This window comes from Ixodes scapularis, unplaced genomic scaffold (assembly GCF_016920785.2).
Source record: "Ixodes scapularis isolate PalLabHiFi unplaced genomic scaffold, ASM1692078v2 PGA_scaffold0__279_contigs__length_252992795, whole genome shotgun sequence".
Classification (NCBI taxonomy): domain Eukaryota; kingdom Metazoa; phylum Arthropoda; class Arachnida; order Ixodida; family Ixodidae; genus Ixodes; species Ixodes scapularis.
Genome location: NW_024609835.1, coordinates 65,057,842 through 65,078,685, shown reverse-complemented (window position 1 = coordinate 65,078,685; position 20,844 = coordinate 65,057,842). Strand labels below are relative to the sequence as shown.

General features: G+C 46.9%; 1 protein-coding gene and 1 pseudogene across 2 annotated transcripts in view; both read left to right on the top strand.

Moving 5' to 3' along the window:
* Nucleotides 1-20,844, top strand: part of LOC8026212 (atlastin-3) — a 159,835-nt gene that overhangs the window by 71,094 nt on the left and 67,897 nt on the right. For both annotated transcript variants that reach the window (XM_040211141.3, XM_040211140.2), the window contains exon 2: nucleotides 10,467-10,770. In XM_040211141.3, the coding sequence (XP_040067075.1) occupies nucleotides 10,467-10,770 (304 nt within the window). The remainder of the gene's footprint in view (nucleotides 1-10,466; nucleotides 10,771-20,844) is intronic.
* LOC120840570 lies at nucleotides 4,409-5,799 on the top strand (annotated as a pseudogene).

Genomic DNA, 20,844 nt, shown 5'->3' with positions numbered 1-20,844 from the left:
ATTCCCCGCTCTGTGGGACAATAGATGCATGCCCTTTTCGGTTCACTTAAGTCCTCCTCGTCCTCAATAGTCAACGCCAGGGACACCGCGGCCAAAAGTCTCTTTCGTTCAACCTCCATCTTGGCTCCTTACAAATAGCCTCAAAGCAGCTTGTTGCTTGCGTTTGGCGGAGCAGTGAGGTCGAGGGTTAGACCGGCCCGTTCACTTTGTCGTCTGCTCTTTTGGTCCGCCGTGTGGATGCTCATTGCAGCCGGGCGGCCCGCGGGCCGCGCATCACGTGATCAATCGGTCCGCGGCCCGGTCCGTCGTGTGGATACACTTTTAAAGGGACCATGAAATGACCTTTTTACTTTTTCCAGATAACTTTTACATTAAACCGTCAATGTTCACTGAATGCCGAACAGGCATCCGTTTTCGTCTCGGTTTATTAACTTCTACACAAAAAATTATTGAAATATCGACTTTTTCATTCTCTCCAACTGACCGCAAAACAAGCTGTGACGTAGGCCGTTTCCGGAACCGGAAGTTCTCTCGGCAGTAGGAGAATGGGAGTGTTAGCGGCAACGAGTTGGGGTGCGCCGGTAGGTTTTACTGCGCTGATGTCACCGACGTATTTCCTGAATCGGCGCCTCTCATCGCCGCATCGCAGCTGAGCGAAATTCAATGAGATATGTTGCGCCACAGCGACAGCATGGGACTAGTCCCATACGCCGGTATGCCTGTTGGGAAGTGCAGCGAGTCTTCCGGTGAAGACTCCAGAAGTCAACCACCCTGTCATTGTTGGCAGAAGGGCCGGCCCGTGTCAGTTGTTTGCAAAGCGACGTAGATGGCGTTTTTCGCGGCCTCGGAGATGCAGGAGCGAGCCGACGTTAAAAAAGATACGTTTGAACTACGAGTGTCAGCAAGAGCCACGTAAATACCTGTTTACACTCGGAGCGGACGCGCGCGCTTGATGGAAGTGCTGTATTCGCGCTGTTTGTAAGCGCTTCGGGACCGTTCTTTTACGATTGCAACACGATACTGGCGCGACACTCGGCAAAGAAAGGTTGGACCGGGGTTGTGCGTATACCTCCCACGAACTGTTATAGCTCGACAGTGACGTGCAGTCTGTCAGAATAAAAATGGCATACCAATAACAAAGTGTACATACCGTGTTACGAAGGTAATCCATACGGCGTTTATTTCAGCTCTATATATCACACAAAACAAGAAGATAGAATCGACGAGTGTCCCTTTTCGACGAGTGTTCGTCAACACTGCCTCGGAAAACAAGGTGAAGAGATTGACCTCACCTCTTAATCTAGAATTGAGGTCAGTGATCAAACTATAATACGGGAAGGGTCCACAAGGGTAGCGCGGGCATATTCCATTTAGCACACCAGCCGGTCGTAGGCAGACGGTCTTGCGACGAAGCAACGCAGCGCCGAGTCGGAATGCCTGCTAGGCCTATATTCTGAGCAGCTCGCTTCGTCAGAGTCGGTGGATCCAGCGTTCTTGTTCGTCGTGGTCTGTTTTAAGTACTGTTTTCTTGCTGCTTGAAGTCGGCACGCGCGGGAAGAACACGTAGAAAAATAAACGTTCAGTCAGTCAGAGTTTTGAGAGGAAGGAAAACAAAGAAAATAAATGTTCGTCGGTCGCCGTCACCCAAGTAACTGTCGGCCCTGCCCTACTGCGCACGCGCAGTAGTTGCTTCGTTTACCACACGATAGATGGCGCTTGGCTCTCAGCATTATCAAATTTGGCAATTTTCGCCACACATCTCTAATTATGCTACAAAATGTGGATCTGAATAATATTTAACAAAACTTTTAGGAAACATTCGCCGGCTATTTATTGTTTACGATCGCGGTGCTGGTGAGGTAGGCTCTTACCCAATAGGCGACCTGGATTTGGCTGACGTGCTCCATTTCCGCGGATGCATCGTAGTGAACAGGCGAAGGAAGGAAGGCGCAAAAGAGTCCAGTTTCCTTTTAAAAGTTCTATAGCAAATAATTTTTTTTGGCTCCCTATTTTTGTGTTTTCGTGTTTCTTTTCACACCTCTTACGACGTGCGGTGGATGAAACTCAATTTTAAAATCATTTCATGGTCCCTTTAATGAGAGCACGCTCTTTACTGAACCGCAAAATAAAAGACGACAAGAGTATCTCGTCCGGCAAACATTCCAGTCAACTCACGCCTGGGCGTAGCTTCCTGTGCTTTTCTAGAGACTTGGTTAAATTCCTCGAGCACGACGCCAGCTGCCAGCTGTTTACTAGCAGTACATGGTAAAACCCGCGGCGGAACCAAAAAGGAGAACCGCGATACTTTTTATCTGCCTCGAGTTTTAGGAGGTGCCTACCAAGGTTGCCTGTACTCTTTGTCATGTTTATTTTCTGCCAGTTTAGGCGAACTTAGCCACACGCCTGTTTCGACCGGTTCAAATTTGAATAAATGGTAACCAACGCACAAAGACAACAAGTTTCAAGTACTTTTTGAGATTTTTGAAGTGACTTTTACTATTGAACGACTGCATGCACTTGAATGTTCAATTCAAGTGTTTATAAAACGTGACTACCCCATGCTTGTCACTTGCCAACAGGGTGGTAACGCTCAATGGCTCGAGCCCAGTGGGTAGTTAAGTAAGCTTGTGGGGTAGTTACAGCCGTCAAAACGCATGATGACTAGGGGGGTGCTCACTTTTTCTTAGAGTGTACTCGCGGCGTTACATGTAACGCCGATATTGGCGTTACAAAAGTCACGGCAATATTGACGTGACTTCGGTGGCGCTTTGTAGGCCTTACAACTTTAGTTCGGTAACAGCTATTTCGGCGTGAAAAGGTGCCACTTTTTTAACGGCTACTTGCGGCGTTACATGTCACGCAGATATCTGCATTACAAAAGTCACGCCAATATTAACGTGACTTTTGTGATGCCGTTTAGGCGTTAGAGGCGGCTGACACTTTTAGGCTTAAATTAACGTAAAAAATGTGACCACTCGCAATGGCGAATAGCCAATTGGTCGCAATGAAAATTTCTGTTACAATTAAAAATACCGTTGTGCGTATATACCTCTTCTAAAAAGCAAGACGGCGGCATTCGATGTTTAATCTGTTCAAAAATGCTTATGTCGGTAAACGCTTTCGAACCCGAAATGCGAACTGCAAAGGGACAACTGACTAAGTATTATCCCCGCGTGCTTTGCGCTTCTTGAGCAAAAAGACATGACACTCACTTGCAATGGCTTTTTTTTTTTTTTTTTTTTATGGCGGTCGGAGCACAAATAAGAGACTATATGAAAAACCGTATGTCAGCTCGAAATAAACTAGCAAGAATCGAAAACGAGAATAACTGAGTTTCCACACTTTATTGTGAACGTTTAGAAAAAAAACAAAAACAAAAAACAAGTTTCAATTTTATGATTAGTGGTGACAGTGGGGTACATCACGGCAGTTTCGTTCTTTATAGTTATAAGATGCTTAAGCCTTTCGTCCTTAAGGGTGAACAGAATGCAAACAGGAAACGGCGTTTTATTTCTGAAGAAGGTGGAGTTTCTGAAGGAAGTTGCGGAGCCTCAAATTAATCCAGCGAGGTTCAAAGTTTTCGGCGGGTTTAAGCACAATTTGTAAATTTTGAAAACAGCCAAACGCTCACCTAAAAACTCATGCCGCCCATGGCTTGCAGGCGCGTGACCCCAGTATAAGTAGCAGCCGAACGGAGATGCAACGTTCCCACTTCCACTGGGGCCACCTGTCTCTCCCATAAACTCCTGACAGTCGCGACCTTCATGGCGACAATGGCCGCGCACTACGCCACGAATATCTGCGGAAGTGAACATCGCAGCGCAACTCTTCCTTTCGGTCCGTAAGTTCAAAGTCAAAGACAATCACGAGGCACCGAATCCGAAAAAAGAAGCCGTGGGTTAGTCCAAAAATCGCCGAGCCGCCGACTCCCCCGCCCCCTCCTTCCCCCTGAAAAAGTATAATGAAGAGGTCCCTCTTAACACGTCCGTCACGTTAGCCGTCGTTAAACCAAGTGCTCTCGTGCCAGACCTTCAAGATCATCCGTGCTCGGGCCCCGGGACCTGCGCCTTGTCGGTTTGTTTTGCTCGTAGCAGTGCCAACGCACGCTGCCTCCGGCGAGACCCGAACTTTAACATTGTACGTTTATTATTTTTGCGCTCTGAATTTAGCCGCTACTCGTTCTATCGGCGTTACATTATCAGCGTAACAAACAGCTTGTAACGCCAATGATGTGTGGAGCTCTTAATGTCACGGCTATAAATGATGTAACGCCTAAGTGGTCTAGGATGACGCGGAAACACTGAACTGTCATCGCTACTCTCAGGGTCACTCTCTTGTCATGCCGAAATGCACCGTATGTCACGCCTAAATAGGCTGTAGCCGTTTCATTAGCCGTTACCGGACTAAGAGTGTGGTGCTGTGTCAAGCGCGGCATTCACTTCGAAGGAGCCTTGATTGTTGACGGGGCAACAGGAGCCTGCGGCCAGACTGTTCATAATAACCACCCCCCCAAACGACGCTGCGATTAGTGTGGCCAAATCCAGGATCAAGATGAAAGAGGTCGCCAATGCTTTAAAATAAAATCTTGCCGCTGTTGTTACCCAAGCCGTGATGGACCTGAGTGAAGATGGAAAGTGCGTCATGAAAAGTGAGCGGAGCCTCAATCGCTGTACTCACCAACAGCGGGGTTCGGCATACCCAGAAAATACTGTTAGCCTCAGGGAACTAGTTGTTGAGCCACCCTGGACGACGACTGCGGGGATCAACCAGAGCGTTTCCTCTGCTACGACAATGGACATGAGACTGAAGCCCGACTGCTCGTGTTCACCAGTAGTCTTTGCCTAAAATTGCTAGCCCAGAGCAGCATATGGTTTATGGACGGGAACTTCGAACTCTCTCCGAAGGGATTCTTGCAGTTGTACTTCATCCTGGTACCTCTAGGAGAGATCGGTGGTTCTGTTGCTTACGCATTTATGACAAGAATATCCCGAAAAACCTATGAAAAGCTTTTCACGTCTCTCGCTAGAGAAAGGGAGTTGCCAGGACGGATGCCCTCTCCCAACATCTAAATGTGCGATTTCAAAAAAAGCGACCATGAACGCTGTCAAGGAAGTACTTGGGGAAGACATCGCCATCAATGCCTGCTACTTCAGTCTGTGCCAGAGCACCTGGCGGAAGGTTCAAGAACTCGGACTGGCCAGGCTCTACAGAGCAGACGACAGCTTTCGTATTTTCGTTGAGGTGCTCGACACCGCCTTTTGGCCACCCGAAGACGTTGAGAGTGACATACATGTCTTGAAGTGGATGATGCCAAAAAGCCGAAGGAGAACGTCTAGACTATTTTGACCCAACCTATGTTACCGGAAACTATCGGCGCGTAAATCAAGGGAACGGCGTCGTCAGCCTGCCAAGAACGCCACCAAGCTGTCCTCCCGCCACTTGGATGTCCATTCGGCCACAGTAGGTTGAGGTCACAGGACCAACCACTACTCTGAAGCATGGAACCGGAGATTTGGAAGCGTGGTCGGCTACAACCACTCATCGGTATGGAAAGCTACCTATGCCTTTTGCTTCCGAGGAATCGGTCGTGACCATGAAGATTTCCCCCGATCGAGTCGGTCCCAAGAAGAGGTGCAAGTCCACACTCGTCGAAATGCAACGCCGTCTTCGCAGCCTCTGCGAAACGTACGCCGCCGGGGCAATCGGAATTGAAGATTTCGTGTGTGCCGTCGGCCGTACGATCCGCTTTTGACTTCTGTGTATGAATCGAGTGTGTCATTTCATTCCTGACTTCGTAACATTGCCTCTCAACCGTTTTTTCTTATTGTGAAATAAACATTTATACCACTTCTTCCCAAAACCAAAATATTGAGTACGGGGAAATTTGAGAGGCACCTGTGTACCATTTCCAAAGAGGTAAAAAGCGCGACACTGTTAGAACGAACAAGCGTTCGCTATTTCTTTTTTCTCGGTTTCTCATAGAAACAAAAGGTTGTCATCGAAGGTATTAAAGGTATGAAAGTACTCCTTTGGGGATATAATGCAGACGGTAAGATTTCATTGCCACTAGTACTCTTTCTAAGTGCAACGTGAAAATGCGCCGATGTCGTGTTTGCGCTAACAGTGTCGCGATGTGTACCTCGGGGAATTGTATATGTCCTTATTTGTTGGGGCCGTTTTCTCCTACATGCCACAGGGTGCCTGTTCTTAAGTACATATGACCGGACCGGCATTATGACAGAACATCAAACGACAAAACAGCACGCGACAAAACAGAGCACAGTCAAAACAGCACAGCGTCAAAACATCGCACGTTAATTAAACAAGCACGCGACAAAACAGCACAGCGTCAAAACTGCATAGCGACAGAAGAGCACGTGCCAAAACAGCACGGCGTTAAAACAGCACAGCGACAAAACAGCACACCACCAAAAAGGCACAGCGACAGACGATAACGGCGTCAAAACAGCACTGCGACAAAAGAGCACAGAGTCAAAACAGAACACTGACAATGTAGGTAGAGATTGGCGTTTTCGGTTTTTATTATTTTAAAATTCGGCACATTTTTTTTTCGGTTTTTATTCCAAACAGAAGTTTTCTGTTTATTGCGGGGAATATTTGTAAACATTTAGACTTCTGGGTTCTTTCGGTTTATTGACGAAAATCAGTATACTTACGAAAATGCCATATTTAAAAGCGCTTGATTAGAAGGTATAGTGAGTAAACCAGGTACTGTTTTTTTTTTATTTGTTGCTGTTTGTGTCATCCGACGCGGCCTGTTCTGCAAGATCTGACATTATCGTCGTGTGCTCGTATTTGTACACAGAACGAACATGGGCTTCACTACACTTTGGTTAGAGAGGAAAATATCAAAATCCATAAATTTGAAAGTATTCTGCTCAATGCATTTTCCCCCCATTTTCACGACTGCGAGAGGTGGTAAATTTGCGCCTACCACACAAACGTCAATAAAACAATCGTATTTATGCCCTCCTTTTGTAGACGGAAGCTAGGGCTGTTAAAAATGTGCGGCGTTTACGGACGCCCTTGAGTTTCATTGTTCAGTTCACAATTAAACTCTCTTCTTTGAACAAGAAATTCGGCACACAAATCACTATCAGGTGAAAAACTCAAATCTTTTCCCGAAGACCCCTGCGGCCCCGGAGCTTTTGTTGAAAATTGAACCGATCTCGGAGACAAACTGAAAACTGCGCGAAAGGAAGGGGTCATACGGTCAGTAATGACTCACATCCCCCCAGGCACCCCTCTAAAGGATTTCGAGAATACTGACCTTTCTTAGTTAAAATCAAAATGGGAAAACTGAATTCGGCGTACTTTTACCGGTTTTATTCGGCTCAAGCCGAAAACGTTGAACCCTAAATATAGCGTATGGAGTTAAAAAATGCATGTCTCAAAGTATGCACTGTAAAGGAATGGAAGGTCTAAACCAATTCGTTGACGGCCAATTCGTCGAATCCGTTTTCTTGGGAGCAAGTTCGGAGTTGGGAGTATACTCGATGCGCACATGAAGGCTATTTTTTTTTCTTGTGAGGTTCAGTTTAGCTAGCTTCAGCATACATCTTATTAAGTGGACTGCAACTAGTACTCATCATTGAAAGGGACTCTAGTATCCTCGTGAAAAGCGCAAGCGGGGGTTGTGGCGCGATATTTTATTTTAGTAGGGTACGTTGCTGGGCTAGTTGGTTCAACTTAGTTAAACGTATAAAATAGCGCAGAAAAAACAAGGATATGGAGTAGACAGGACAAGCGCTAACTTTCAACTAGTTTTGCTCAGGAAAAGCAAGTATATATATATATCAGTGTGTCGAACCGGAACCGAACCGAACCGAAAACCGGAACCGAACCGGTATTTTTTCCGGAACTGAACCCGAACCCGAACCGTTATATTGTTATCGCGATGAACCCGAACCGGAACTGAACCGGAAAAAAAAAATAACGGTCACCGGCTCATGTCAAAACGGTTCGGCCACGCGCTGTTGACAATGAATGTGCTATCAATGACATTTGTTTTTTAAGTGCCGTCAACTGACACACACCTCGCTTACATATTTTTCTTCTCCACTCAGTCTTAGGAATATAAACGCTGCATCCATGAATCTTGACAAACGCTGCATCCATGAATCTTGACATAGGAACCAGTATTGCGCTGGTCGCGGCTTGCACGGAAGAAAAAAAATTGAAAGACTGTGCAAAAAAAAAAAAAAATTGCCGTCACTGGATTTTATTTTCCTAGAATCTCGTAAATCCTAAATGCTGCTGCGTGCTCATTTCATAACACGTTTCTAGAACGCGTGAGTTCTTGAAGCTTGCTTCCATCGGAATGGGAAAAGAAAAGACTGTGGAGTTTGATAATAATGCATCCGGTTTCGTATAGGCACTTAGAAGCTAACATATTTGTGAGACAACGAACTCTTTTATTTTATTATTTATCCTATTACGTCCTTCTGGCGTTGCTTTCGGTGAAGTGTTTTTCATATTCCGTATCTTGTTTAATGAAAACTTCTTTAAGGGTCTAATTTGAGTTACCGAAGGCTAGTTCAAATAAAGAAAGCTGTATTTTCTCCCCACTGTTCCTTCAATTGCTTACACGCCGAGGTGGCGGGATAGTTAGCGAGTTCTACTTGTAAGTGGATTTGTAAGGAGGTCGCGGATTTTACAGCCACTGCGTCGGACCCAATTAGATGAAGTCCGAATGCGTAAACGTCGGTGAGGTAACCTTTGAGTGCACATAAAGAAACCATTCCTGGTAGAAATCCCTGAGCCTTACACTACGATGTATCCCGTTTCGTATGTGCTGATTTCATATGTTTTATTTGTAATTTATCTTGATGTTGCAATTTGTCACTTATAATTTCCGAGCCGGTTCGCGAAGCGGTTCAGCGCCCCGAACCGGTTCGCGAACCGGAACTGAACCGGAACAAAATAAATTTACCTGAACCTGAACCGTAACCGAACCCGTATTTTTTTCGGTTCGACACACTGATATATATATATATATATATACACGACAGGCAAACCAGCACCACGTAAAAGTTTATTAATTTTGTACCCGATCATTCAAAAACTAAATTCATTAGTATGAAGTACAATAGACATGTCGCTGGCACATGCTGTCCCACTTTTTTTTTTTTTTTTATAAAGAATGCTTCCAATAGCTCTCGAGCGACCGTCTCTTGACTTTTTCCCGATATTTTATATTTTGGGGGGTCTCCGGGTTCCGGAGTTTGGTAAGCGCTGAAATATGGAATACATTCCTTTATAACCTAGCGACAATAAATGAAATGATGAAGGAGGTACGAAGTTATTCGCGCAGAGAGAGTTAAAAAGCGCGTTCGAAGTTGCTACATGCGTGCTGTTTTGTCGCTATGCTGTTTTTACGCCGTGCTGTTTTGGCACGCAGACTTCTGTCGTTGTGCCGTTTTGACGTTGCGCTGTTTTGTCGCGTGCTATTTTGACGCGTGCTCTTTTGACGCGTGCTGTTTTGTCGCGTGTTGTTTTGTCGTGTGCTGTTCTGTCGCGTTCCCAAGCGGACCGCCCGAAGGCCACGAGGATCAGGGAAGCCCAGAGATGGAGAATCCATTGGGGACATTTTTTATACTTTCCAACTGCGGCCTTTTTTACCGAGAACATTTTGTCCCGGGACTATTTTTCCGGGGACATCTTTTCCGGGAATTTTTTTTCCGGGGCATTTTTTTCTACATAGAGGGGGGTGTACTACCGGCTATCCTATTGGTCTTTTATTGGCATTTGAAGACTGCGTTAACTGACTGTGATTGCACACCATTGCGCCGCGCGTATGCAGAGTGGCAGTACGCACTCCTTTAAATTCGCACCCTCTTCGGAGGACCTGAGGATGTCGACGTCGTCCTTGAGGTCTTCCTAGAGGTCGTCCTCTAGGTAGTGTGAACCGATGAATGCTATCGAATTCACAGATAATCACACCTGTGGTTTCTGACAATTTGCCTTGACCATCAATATGTTGCCCTCTATTTTTTTCTGTCAAAAATGAATCTTGTTCGTACTTCACTTTATCATCATACCTCCGGTTTCAACCAAGATATTGCCTTGAATACACGTTTTCAAATACGGGTTCAGGGCGCCACCATCTTGCTCAGTTGGGTGCTCTTGGGCGCGGGTCAGAATGCGATTACAACGCCTTAGCAAGGCGTCGTAATCTGATTATGACCCGCGCCCACGCGCACCCCGATTGAGCAAGATGTCGGCGCCCTGTGGCCGTACTTGCAAACCTGGATACGTAACTCAGGTGGTCGGTGAAATCGCAATGTCATATCGGACACCTCAAGAACGCCTTCTCATAAAGAGTTTTAGTAGATCGTTCTGACAACCCTGATAAGGATACCCGATTTCCGTTTATGCCGTTGCGCGTGCAGTGTATCGTTATCGGAACAATTAACTTACGATCTATTACTCTGTTGCCTTTCCAGGTTTCCTTTCCTCCAATTCAAGAACTGGCTGGGCGATCCGGATAAGCCACTGGAAGGCTTTCCCTGGATGTCCGGTAGTGACCCACACACCGAGGGCATCGTGTTTTGGAGTCACCTGTTCAGGGCCACCACCGCAGATAAGAAAAAGGTGGCAGTCCTTTTGGTAGACACCCAGGGTTCCTTTGGTACAAGTGCGTCGACCACCGTGAGCGTACACATCCTCGCCCTCAGCGTGCTCATATCGTCGATCCAAGTATTCAACGTAATGAGGAATCTACAATTGGATCATCTCCAGCATTTACAGGTGGGATCTCGAGGAAGCTTGGCTCCGGGTAGATAATGTTAAAGCCACTGAATATTGTATCAGCACTACATTCAAAAGCTTCATCGCTACCGGTGATGGGTTAATTGCTGTCAAAAGTAAAGCACTTAAACGAAACCAAAAAAAAGGTATCATCGACTGTTATTTTTAAAGTTCTATAAGGCTCAAAGTTCAGTATTTAGAGGGGATTATTTCAATCATTCGGAAGACATTAAAAGCTATGTTATTTTAATTATTGGGGAAGCGAAATCCACCCTTTTCCGGCTTGCCGGTTTGCGATTACACGAAGGACGTGTTGCGACGCCGGATTGGGCCGGGGGGGGGGGGGGGGGGGGACAGGGCTGCAATTATGCTTGACCCGAGCGGCGCCGTGTGATTCCCGGTACGCTTGAGTGATGCCAAAGCACTGTAATGGTGTGGATGTCAAAGCCGGCACCAACCTGGGGAGTAGACGAGTATTTTCTTTTTATTGGTTTCTTTTGGAGAATTTGGACTTTGATGGAAGAGCGGCGTGGGTTCGTGCGGTGAAGATGTTGACACTTCAGGCCCTTAAAGACTTGTGAGGCAAATGAGGACTCCCGACTACTGTAAACAACATAATTTTCTCCAATATCTCGCTTTATATTTTACCTCGATTATATTACCCTGTTGTAAAGAACAGATAGCAAACGACTTCTAATCGTGAAATTTTCTGCCTGCGAAAATATTCTCCAAAATTTGCGAAATATCGAGAGCGCAAAAATAAAGTCGCTTACAGTAAACATCTGTCAAGTTTCAGTTCGGGGCGTTTGTCCTGTAGACTTTTTTCTGTGTCTTCTTACACATTTCCTTTCAAGTTTCCTTCCCAGTCTCAGAATTTTAACATTATGATGGTTCACAGTTTCTGGACGTCACTTCGTCACAGGTCAGTTACTCTAATCGCACCTTAGAAAATAAAGTTGAGTCATTGTTTCATTGCCGATTTGTTACACACGAAAACTATCGCTGAACAAACAGCACCCAGATATTTTGTACCGACTGTGTTCGTTGACACAAAACAACGACACTCTCCATTGGTGCAAGCGATAGAAACATCGTGCGAGCACTAAATGCAGGAAGTAACAGCCTACCAGTGCCGTCCATGAAGCTCTCGGTGCTTCTCGAGAGGCACGCCGATACCGCGTACGGCGCCTTCTTCATCGACGGAAGCACTTCGGACGAGGAGTATCCAAGAACCGTCTGGGGGGTTAAACGTAACTTTGCGGACGTAACCCTCTTTCTTTAAAGCCCATCATCGGTGGGCCTGTCAGAGCGAGTCCGCCTTGTAGAGGAAGTATCGCCACACTTTGTCTTGCAAAAGGCGCACGAACTGAGGTAACTTCTCCATCCAGCCGTTGAGATGAAACTGGGGGACGTCTTTAGAGATCCTCAGTTGTCAGCGAAAAATAGCGGAGCCACAAAAACTCAACAGAAAGCCAACGTGCTGGAAAACAAACTTAGCAACGGGCAAACTTAGCAACGGGCAATAATGGCGCCCGTGTATTACCCAAGAAATCTTCGAACGCAGTTACAATCAGGTAATTGGCGCCACATCACGGGAAAAGGGTGGATTGGAGTGTCGAGTCACCGGGGCAACAACTGGGAAGGGGTGAATTCATTGTTCTGTCCCATGACCAAGGGTGAGGAGGAAGGGAAAAGAAGGAAGGGGGAGGGAGGCCACCCTCACCATTGTAGAAAAATGGGGGGAGAGGGAGGGAGGAGTTGGGAGGGAGAGTTAGTCGGGGGGGGGCGGCAATGCAGTAGTGCTGAGAAGGGCAGAATGGGCAGCGTGAAGAAAGGGAGGATGGGGAAGACGACAAGGCAGCCTTGCAGGAAGGGGAGGATGAGAAAGGGAAAGAAGGAAAGGGTTGGGGAGAACAAATTGGTTTGTCACGTGATGCATTTATCCCCGCTAAATTTAGCGGGAAACTAAGTTGTTATATAGGTAACTATCACGTTCGTCTGAGAGAAAGAAAACTACGATGGCGATGCTAAATCAAAGAGAAATTGTGTATTTGCAAACAAAAGAAAGACGGGAAAAACATTACAAGCGAAACAATGAGAGGAATTAGGACTAGAAAAGGAGAGCAAAGAAGAAAGTTAATACATTAGAGTAACGACTGGAAACCATCCCGTTGCAATTCTCGATTCCAGTTGAAGTGTCAATCCACGGCGCCTTTCGGACGTTCGCAGCTTGAGGTAATGATATGGGTGCGGGTGCAGCGCGCTTCTCCTGGTGCTGTTCGCAGCAGCACACCTCGTTTACGCCCGGCGCTGACTGGGCTCCCGTTGCCAACCGTTGCGGCTGGTATTCTCGGAGCTCTGGCTGTAGCCGTGGGTCGCGGTGCGACTGCTTGCTTCGAACCCTGCCGCTCTTCCGTCCTCGCGCTCGACTTTCACGAAGAGCTCGCAGCTTATATTTGCCCACAATCATCGTCATAGGAACGTGACGTTGAATTTCTCTGCTAAATTTAGCGGGGAAATCGAATTGGTGTAGTATGTCATGTGAGGTCGATGTTCCTGCTAAATTTCGCGGATGATGTCCGGATGGAGGGCTCATTCACACTGGAAGCGGATCCGCGTTCGCAAAGCGGTTGCGAACGCGGTTGTATAAAGATTCAGTACAATTGCACGCGCACACGATGACATCAAATGCGCGTGCAAATGCACTGGATCTTTATACAACCGCTTTCGCAACCGCTTCGCGAACGCGGATCCGCTTCCAGTGTGAATGGGGGGGGGGGGGGGGGGGGGGGGGGGGGGGAGGGAGCATAGAGTTATTATAATGTACGCTAGAGGTTCAACTGGCGCTAGTGTGCTGCTGCAAATTGAAGCAGACAGCAACCAGTCCGAAATTGACTTCCGGTAATGCATTTCTATGGGAAAAAGCGAGTGCATTTTCTCGCTGCGCTCGGTTATAAGAGCAAATATCACGAATATTTCGTACGTACTGGCACATTGGAACATTTCTCAGTCACGCAGACAAAATAATTGGTCAGTTACGGCGTTTTTATTTGAAATTCGTGGCATGAAAAGCGGTGCTAAAACCGCTTCGTACATGTATTTATGTGCACTGTCGGACACTGTTAGCGCGAACACGGGGCCGGTGCTTTCCACCATGGGGGATATACGTGTCAAACGAACGAAAGACACGTGGAAAACCAAGAGAGGCGGCAAGAACTATGCAGTAACACTGGATAAGTAACTAATTGTGCATGCAGGTGATCCAAATAAATTTTGCAATAAATAAGTGCTGCTTTATTCTTTCTGCTCATGAATATGTGCAAAGATGCATGTTCTGGGTTCCAATCATCAACCCCACGCCTGCGCACGCTCCAAATCTTTGCAAATAGGGAGAAGTCAGAGAATAGGTGCCCGATAAAAACTGCCCGGCATAGGAAATAATAAAAAGGCACACCTTTCGTAGTCCACGTACTTTATTTCTTATATTCAAATGTTTTTTAACCGTCGTAAAGAAGCACGAAGGAGTCATTGTCATAGAGTGACAGGACGGGCATATTAGCAATATATAAGCGCCACTGCAATGCTAGCGAACCTTGAACACACTCTACATTCTTTTCGATCGTTAGTTTGCTTAGAATCGTCGCTCGTTTTTACATACCTGCCATGAAACATAGGTTTGGGCCTGAAATATAGCGAAGCTTAACATCGTTCAGTGGTAAAGAAAAATGCTGTAATTAAAGCAATTACACTTTTACAATGTTAATAAATGTACACACTATCCGGTACAACCGAAATAATAAAAGTTATTCATGTTATTTTCCGGCGAAGAGACAAATTTCACGCGCGTTTTCCCATAGGAATGCACAGGAGCGCCGCAAAAGTAGACTGGTTGCTGTCTGCTTCAATTTGCCTCCCGGAAGTCGCGTAGACACTAGCGCCAGTTGAACCTCTAGCGTACATTATAATAACTCTATGGGAGGGAGGGACGGTCGAAGTGTTAGGTTGTGGTGTCCTGTTAAAAAGCATTTTATGCTTTTCAACAACCGCGCCCCCCTCCCCGTTTTTCCGACCCAATATGGGCATAAAAGGTGGTTCCAGTCAAGAGCTGTTTAGTATACAAAAGTGGCAAGACGGATCGGCATTAGTAGAAGTAATGTCAGCATAATATGCTGTTTGTCGACCCGCGATTATATATAAAAACAGTACTATGTGCCCATCGCGTTTCCGCCTTTAAGTTTAATTACGTAAGCCTAGCCGAGCTATCTTTTTTTTTTTTTTTACAGTTTTGATTGTTGCAATTATTAAGCGCTCAAAGAGGCCTAAGATTTACATTGAGCTTTGTGTCCAAATTCTTTTATGCCTGAAGTACAATAGTTAAGTTGGAATAGTTTGAAATGGTTTAGAATATATCAAACCGTCGTTTTGGCGAGTGAAGAAGAACCCTTAGTTTTCCAATATCTTAACTACATTCAACATGAAACAAGGTACATAAGACACGCGACGTCAATTTCCCCCTAAATTTAGTGGGGAACCTAGGTTGTTGTATTGGTCTGCTTCGCGTCGATTTTCCCGCTAGATATAGGTGGGAAATTAAAGTGATATATATGAGACATTTCATCTGGTCACACGACGTAAATTTCCACGCTGAACTTAACGGGGAAGATGAATCGGCGTATATGTCCCCATTTGTGACATTCTCGACCGACTTCGGTGGTAATCCTTAATTGGTGCATAGGCCACGTGACGTCAGGTCACGTGAGATCACATGACTTAAACACAAATATAGTGCTCCCGCTTAATTTAGTGGGAAACGCACAGACGGAAGGACAAACATTTAGGGTGTGTAGGCAGCGTTATAAAGCAAGATTATGGTTTAAAAGGCGATGCACAGTCTAGTTTAGATTGTAAAAATTATATATATATATATATATATATATATATATATATATATATATATATATATATATATATATATATATATATATATATATATATATATATATATATATATATATATATATATTGTTATGGCAGAAGGCAATTCGAAGGCTTTGTTCTGTCAGGTTCGCCGTCAGCCTTTAATGGCGTCCATTCTCTCACTGGCACACACTGATCTTCTTCTTCCTTCCTGTATTTGCAAGTCTTCGTCTTGCACAACACTCTTTACGGTGTGATATTCTTCGTCTTGCACAACACTCTTTACGGTGTGAGTCTTCGTCTTCCACAACACTGCACCCCTCCCTGTAGAGGCTCTCGTCCCGAGGCCCGCATAAGTGTTCACTTAGTGTGGTATGGTGCGAGACGATCGAAATGGACTGTCTGAGGTTTATGGTTGTTAACATGGCGGATCCGGTAGACAACATCGTTCAGTTTCTTGATGATCTCGTAGGGGCCATCACAGTTTCGTTGTAGTTTTGGACTACGACCTTTGGTTCTAGTTGGTCTGTATAGCCACACCAAATCTCCAGGTTCCAGTTGGTGGCTGGATGCGCTTCGATTGTAGCGAGTCTCTGCATGGCTGCTGCTGAGTTGTAAATGCCTTCGTGCGTAGTCATGGACAGATTCCAATTTCTTGCGTAAATGGAGAGCGTGATCTAAGTGAACATTTTCACGTGTTGCCTCCCGTGGTGGTGGCGCCGGAGTACCGAACATAATGTCCGCAGGTATTCTTAGCTCTCTCCCCATGAGCAACATTGATGGTGTGTACTCTGTTGCTGCGTGGACAGCTGAACGGTAGGCAAGTAAAAAGTGGGGAACCAGTTCGTCCCAGTTGTCCTGGTGCTCGTTGACGAAAAGAGATAGATATTGCTTAAGGGTCCGGTTGAGCCTCTCCACCATACCGTTCGACTGTGGATGTAATGGTGTTGTTCTAGTTTTCTTTATGCCAAGTGCTGTGCACAAATTCTTGAAGGTCTGCGACTCAAAAGTGCGTCCCTGATCAGAATGGATTTCTAGGGGCACTCCGTACCTCGATACGATGTCTGTAAGCAAGATTCGAGTGATGGTTGCTGCGTCGTACTTACGAACAGGGAAAGCTTCTGGCCACTTTGTGAAGTAGTCTGCAATTACTATTAGATACCGATTTCCTTCTCTTGTTTCTGGTAGTGGCCCTACGACGTCAATGGCTACTCGCTCAAACGGCACGCCAACGTTGTATGTTCTCATCTGTCCTCGGCAACGAGAGGGAGGTCCTTTGCGCGATGTGCAGTGGTCGCAGCCTCTGCACCATTCGCGCACGTCACGGCTGGCGCCAACCCAGTAGAATCTGTCACGCACTCTCTGTAGAGTTTTGTGTACCCCAAAATGTCCGCCCGTAGGACTGTCATGGAGTTCCTGCAGCACAGTTTTGACTCGCACTTGAGGCAGGACAAGTTGAAGGGAAAAGTTAACTCCATCGTTGTTTTCCCAGCAGCGAAACAGGAGGCCGTTTTGTATGAGGAGAGAATCCCATTGAGCCCAGTAGGCTTTGACAGCATGGTTGTGCGGTGCAACCCGGTACCAATCCGGCCTTTCGCCTTCTTGCTTCCACTGTATAAGAAGCCGAATATTGTCGTCCTCTCTTTGAAGCGTACGCAAGGTTTCGTCACTCCAGTCAGTGGGGTCATGATCGGTTGATGGACGGGTGATCACCGCCTGTCGCGTGACCGTTGACAGAGGCGGTGGATCCGTGCTGTTGAGGTCGGAGTGCTCTTCAGCATCAAGGCACGGGTAGCAATCTTTTCGTGAGCAAGGCCTTCGCGAGAGTGCATCGGCGTTCATGTGTTTCCTACCAGCTCGGTGTTGGACATTACATTGGTACTGTTGTAAACGCTCCAACCACCTTGCAACTTGTCCTTCAGGGTTCTTAAAATTCAAAAGCCAGGTGAGGGACGCGTGATCGGTCCTTAAGAGGAAGCGCTTGCCGTAGAGATAATGGTGAAAATGTCCTACAGCTTTAACTACGGCCAACAGTTCCTTTCTTGTGACGCAGTAGTTTAGTTCTGCTTTCTTTAATACCTGACTGTAGTACGCAATTACCCGTTCAGTTCCATCCTCTAACTGTGACAAGACTGCACCCACACCAACGTTACTTGCATCCGTGTCCAGGACGAACTGACGATTCGGATGGGGAAATCCGAGGATAGGAGGTGAAGTAAGGGTATTCTTGAGTTGAAGAAAAGCCTCCTCAGCTTGCATGTTCCAGTGAAATTTCGTGTTCTGTTTTGTCAACGTATAGAGTGGTTTGGCCACGGTAGCAAAGTTCTTGACAAAACGTCGGTAGTAGGTACATAGGCCTAAGAAACTCTTGAGTTCACGATGACTGTGTGGTTGGGGCCAGTTTCGAATACAGTCCGTCTTGTCGGGGTCTGTTTCCATCCCATTCTCAGAGACAATGTGGCCTAAGTACCGAACTCTTTTCTGAAATAGTGAGCATTTTTTGGGATTCAATTTTAAGTTCGCTTTTTTTAGGCGCTCAAAGACGTCTGACAGATGATGAAGAGCAGCTTCAAAAGTCTTTCCGTGCACCAGTATGTCATCAAGGTATACGAGACACACATTGAGGGGCAAGCCTTGAAGAACCTTGTCCATGAGGCGCTCGAAAGTCGCTGGCGCGTTGCAAAGGCCAAAGGGCCTTTGCATCGCCTGTGGTAAACGCTGTCTTCTCACGGTCTGAGGGTTTTACCTCAACTTGCCAATAGCCGCTCCTGAGATCAAGCGTAGAAAACCAGGAGGCACCGGCCATTGCATCAAATGTGTCGTCGATCCTAGGAAGAGGGTAGGAGTCCTTTTTCGTGACGTTGTTCAGTCTACGATAATCCACACAAAACCTCGTGCTCCCATCTTTCTTCTTTACTAATACTACAGGTGAGGCCCATGGACTAGATGAGGGCTCAATGATGTCCTGTTTTCGCATATCCTGGATCATTTCAGTGACTTCATTCCTCTTAGCGAGCGGGATTCTCCGAGGTGCCTGCTTGATCGGAATAGCGTCACCAGTATCTATGTGGTGGTGAGCAGCACTCGTGCGCCCGATCTCTGATGGGGAGCAAGCGAAGACATCTCTGTAGACGTTGATTAAATTCAAAACGGACTCTTGTTGCGGTTGGCTGAGGTGCTGCTTGGAGCGGTCTGCTAGTTCCAGCAAAGACATCGGCAGCCCATCTTGCTTCACGTTGGTACTTTCTCTTCTCAGGCTTCTAAGGCTCGCAGCGTGGGACCAAGTCGCCATTCGACAACCTTTCTTGATGTTTATCGCTTTATCCGTTAGGTTGGCAATACGGATAGGAACGCGCTCATTGCTGAAATTTACAAGTGTTTTTCCGACAATGACACCTGGTATGTTGTCACAAGCCTCATCTCCTTCAGCGACCGCGATACCTTCAAAACAGCAATTGCCATCAGTTGTCGAAACGATGGTTTCACACTGCGGGGAAACAACAGTTGACTTCGAACAGATGAGGAATCCACCCTCATTTTTCAAGAGCGCACGTGTGCTGCACAGGATGATGCTTTCCTCGCTCAGATTTAGTGTCTGATTCTTTAGATCCATCGAGCAACCGTGTTCCTTCAGAAAGTCGAGGCCCAGGATACATTCTTCAAATATATCAGCGACATAAGTCACGTGTGAAAATTCTTGACTGCCAAAACGGAACATGAGCTGTGATGACGCCGTGACTGGTGCTATATCGCCTGTAGCTGTACGGAGGGAGCATTCAGCGAGACGTCTGTACGATTCCAGAGATCCCTTTATTCGGTTGAATATATCAGGTCTCACTAGAGTGACGTTTGCCCCAGTGTCCACAAGCATACTACACGCAATACCCTCGAGTTGCCCATCTACGAAAAGTCCGTCTTTGTCGGCTCGCAATTTATGAACCTGGAATGTAGTTACCGGCTCCTTAGTTTTATGTTCAGCCGAGTTTTGGCCGGTAAGCTCGGCTGACACTAGTTTTCCGTCATAGAGTCCTCGCTTCCTTGCAGACGTGTCTCGGTACCATGCCAGTTACAACAGCGCTGTGGGTGACCTTGTCTGCCACAGCTCCAGCACGTGGGTGGGGATCTACGACGCGCAGGTGCCACCGATGTTTTGCACTCATGCCGCAGAGCAGGCTGACAAGATGGCGGGGCGGGTGGGAACTCAACGGCGGCAGATACCCGACGGGTAGCTCTGACAGCTCCCTTGGCCGCTTCCACCTCCATGGCTCGCGCAACAGCATCGCGCATGCAACCAGGTGACGAAAGTCGCACGAACTGTTGTACCTCCGAGTCAGAAATAGCATCCACGAAGTGCCCAGCTGCAACCAAATCAAGTGTTGAGGCTGCACAACCTTCATAGGCATGGCGTGCCAGTCTTTCGATGTCTGTCGCGAGTTCTGCCAGGGACTCATTCTTTTGTTGTACACGTGTACGGAGCGTAGCGTGGTATAGTCGCCCCAGATGCTTGTCACCGAAGCGTCCCTCCAGAGCATTCACGAGAGAGTTGTAGTCTCTCTGTATAGTTGCGGGTAGATTTTGCAGTACTTCCAGTGCTGCCCCTCGAAGTGCTGACGCCAAGAAAGCTCCTCGTGAATTACTTGTCCATCCATTTATGTCTGCCACTAGGTCGAAGTGCGTCCGGAAGGTACCCCAGGAGTTGCGTCCATCGTATGTGTCAAGTTTGACGATCATCTTTGGGGCGATTTGGCCCTGTAGTTCTTGCTGCTGGCTTGCTCCCTCAGAGGAAGTCCTTGGCTGCGACGACAGGGGATCTGTTACGACTACGTGGTCCCCGACATGGTCAATGGGTGAGGTCCGGGAACCGCTGCTGTCGTCAGGCATAGTTCCGGCGGCCTCACCAGACGATGGCAGTGCTGGCATTACGTCTTGAGATCCCGAAAGCAGCGGTGAAGCTTCACGTTCACTATGAGTTTGGAGTCGAGCGGCCACCTCTCGTCGCAATTCGACGAAGGCTTCCCGATGCTCTTCCCGATGGCGAGTGTGTTCTTCGTGGAGAGTGTCTAGTGACTCCTTCAAAGCGTTGATGGCTTCCAAGACCTGGTGCTGATTCCCCTGGGCGGTGCTTCGGGTTTCCATGACCCCCCTTCTGACACCAAT